Source organism: Nicotiana attenuata, unplaced genomic scaffold (assembly GCF_001879085.1).
Source record: "Nicotiana attenuata strain UT unplaced genomic scaffold, NIATTr2, whole genome shotgun sequence".
NCBI classification, from domain to species: Eukaryota; Viridiplantae; Streptophyta; class Magnoliopsida; order Solanales; family Solanaceae; genus Nicotiana; species Nicotiana attenuata.
In genome coordinates this window covers 4,593-6,540 of record NW_017679285.1, presented here as the reverse complement: position 1 = coordinate 6,540, position 1,948 = coordinate 4,593, and the positions used below count along the sequence as shown (strand labels likewise).

The following is a 1,948-nucleotide window of genomic DNA, read 5'->3' as shown; positions in this document are numbered from 1 at the left end:
ACAGTTTAAAATGAACAAGTAAACATGAAATCTCAATTTAAATACTTCAAGTAGAAACGGGTTTACAACAATTAGCTCAAGTACGCGCTCGTCACCTCACGTACGAGGCATTCAAATATTCAAAGATCATGTCCTAAAGGGGAAAGTCCCCCACACAAGGTTAGACAAGTCACTTACCTCGAACCGGCTCAATATTAACTAGAAACCACGCTCTTGCCACGAGTATCCGACTCCAAATGGCTCAAATCTATTCAATTCAATTACACATCGTAAATAACATCGCAAACACCTGGTTTTGCTAATAAATTCAAAGCTACGGCGTAAAATTAGGTGAAATGACCAAAATGCCCTTCAGGCCAACGCCTCGGAATCGAATAATTTTCACATTTTTAGAACCCTCGTACTTTCACGAGTCTAACCATATAAAAATCTCCCAAATCGGAGGTCAAATGCCCACTCAAAACTCAATAGTTTAGGCAATGAAGTTTTACCCCAAATTATCCAAATTTTTTTTATCCTAAATTCGAATTCCAATGATGTATTTAACTATATAATGATGAAATATAACAAAAAGGGACCAAAGAAACGTTAGTGATCTTCTCTTCGAAACCCACTCAAAATCGCCTAAAACCGAGCTCTCAATTGATTTTTCCAACTTATGAAATTAAAACCCTCGAATTTCTATATCTGTACAGTGAATGCCGCTTCTGCGGTCTAGGGACCGCTTCTGCGGTCCCGCCTATGCGAAACACTGGCCGCTTCTGCGGCTTCTTTTAAAAGGTCAGACCTCCGCTTCTGCGGATAAATAACCTCTTCTGCGGTTCCTGAGGGGGGAACCAAACTCGCTTCTGCGATGAGCGAGCCGCTTCTGCGGCTCCGCTTCTGCGGTTCCCAAGTCGCAGAAGCGAAAATACCAGAAGGAACAAAATACCAGCTGCTGCAAACTTAGAAATTTTCCTCCGTTAACCACCCAGAATCATCCCGAGGCCCCCAGGACCTCAACCAAAAGCACCAATACCACCTAATACCTTATTCAAACTTGTACCAATCTTGAAAACACCTAAAACAACGCCGGAAACCCGAATTAATCAAAGATTCAAGCCTAAGAACTTCAAATTCCTTCCAAATACGAATTCGATCAAAAACCTAACCAAAACACATCCAAATGACCTGAAATTTTGCACACACATCCCAAATGACATGACGGAACTACTGCAACTTTCGGAATTCCAATCCGACCCTCGGATCAAAAACTCACTATCGGACCGGAAACTTCAAAAATTCAAACTTCGGCATTTCAAATCTAAATGAGCTACGGACTTCCAAAATACATTCCGAACACGCTCCCAACCCCGAAATCACCTAACGGAGCTAGCGGAACCATCGGATTTCCATTCCGAGGTCATCTTCACACTGTTCGACTTCGGACCATTTTTCAACACTTAAGCTCTCATTTAGGGACTAAGTGTCCCAAAACACTCTGAATCCTAACACCGAACATCCCGGCAAACCAAAATAGCAGAAATGAACTTAGGGGAAGCAGTTAAGGGGGGATCGGGGCGTAAATTTCAAAAATGATCGGCCGGATCGTTACAGGAAAGGACCCATAAAATCAATGCCCCAAACATCAAATATTTCACAAACAAGGATAGAGTTAAGAGGCATCTCATCCCTTTTTGAAATGTTACCGCTTCTCTGGCATTTGTCGCAAGTGGCAACATAATTTCTTGAATCTTTGAATAAAGTAGGCTAATAAAATCCAACTTCAAGTATTTTAGCTGCTGTCTTTCTTCCGCCGTAGTGTCCTCCTATAGCTCCATCATGGCAATGACTTAAAATATTGTTCATTTCTGTTTCAGGTACACATCTCCTGATTATGTCATCTGCACAAAATTTAAACAAATAAGGATCTTCCCAGTAATAATGTCTTGCCTCTTTTTTAAGATTT

General features: G+C 41.2%; 1 protein-coding gene across 1 annotated transcript in view; it reads right to left on the bottom strand.

The window, feature by feature from the left end:
• LOC109221739 overlaps positions 1-1,702 on the bottom strand; it is a 3,907-nt gene extending 2,205 nt beyond the window's left edge. The window contains exon 1 of the mRNA XM_019386193.1: positions 1,689-1,702. Coding sequence (XP_019241738.1) covers positions 1,689-1,702 — 14 coding nt within the window. The remainder of the gene's footprint in view (positions 1-1,688) is intronic.
• Between the last annotated feature and the right edge of the window lie 246 nt (positions 1,703-1,948).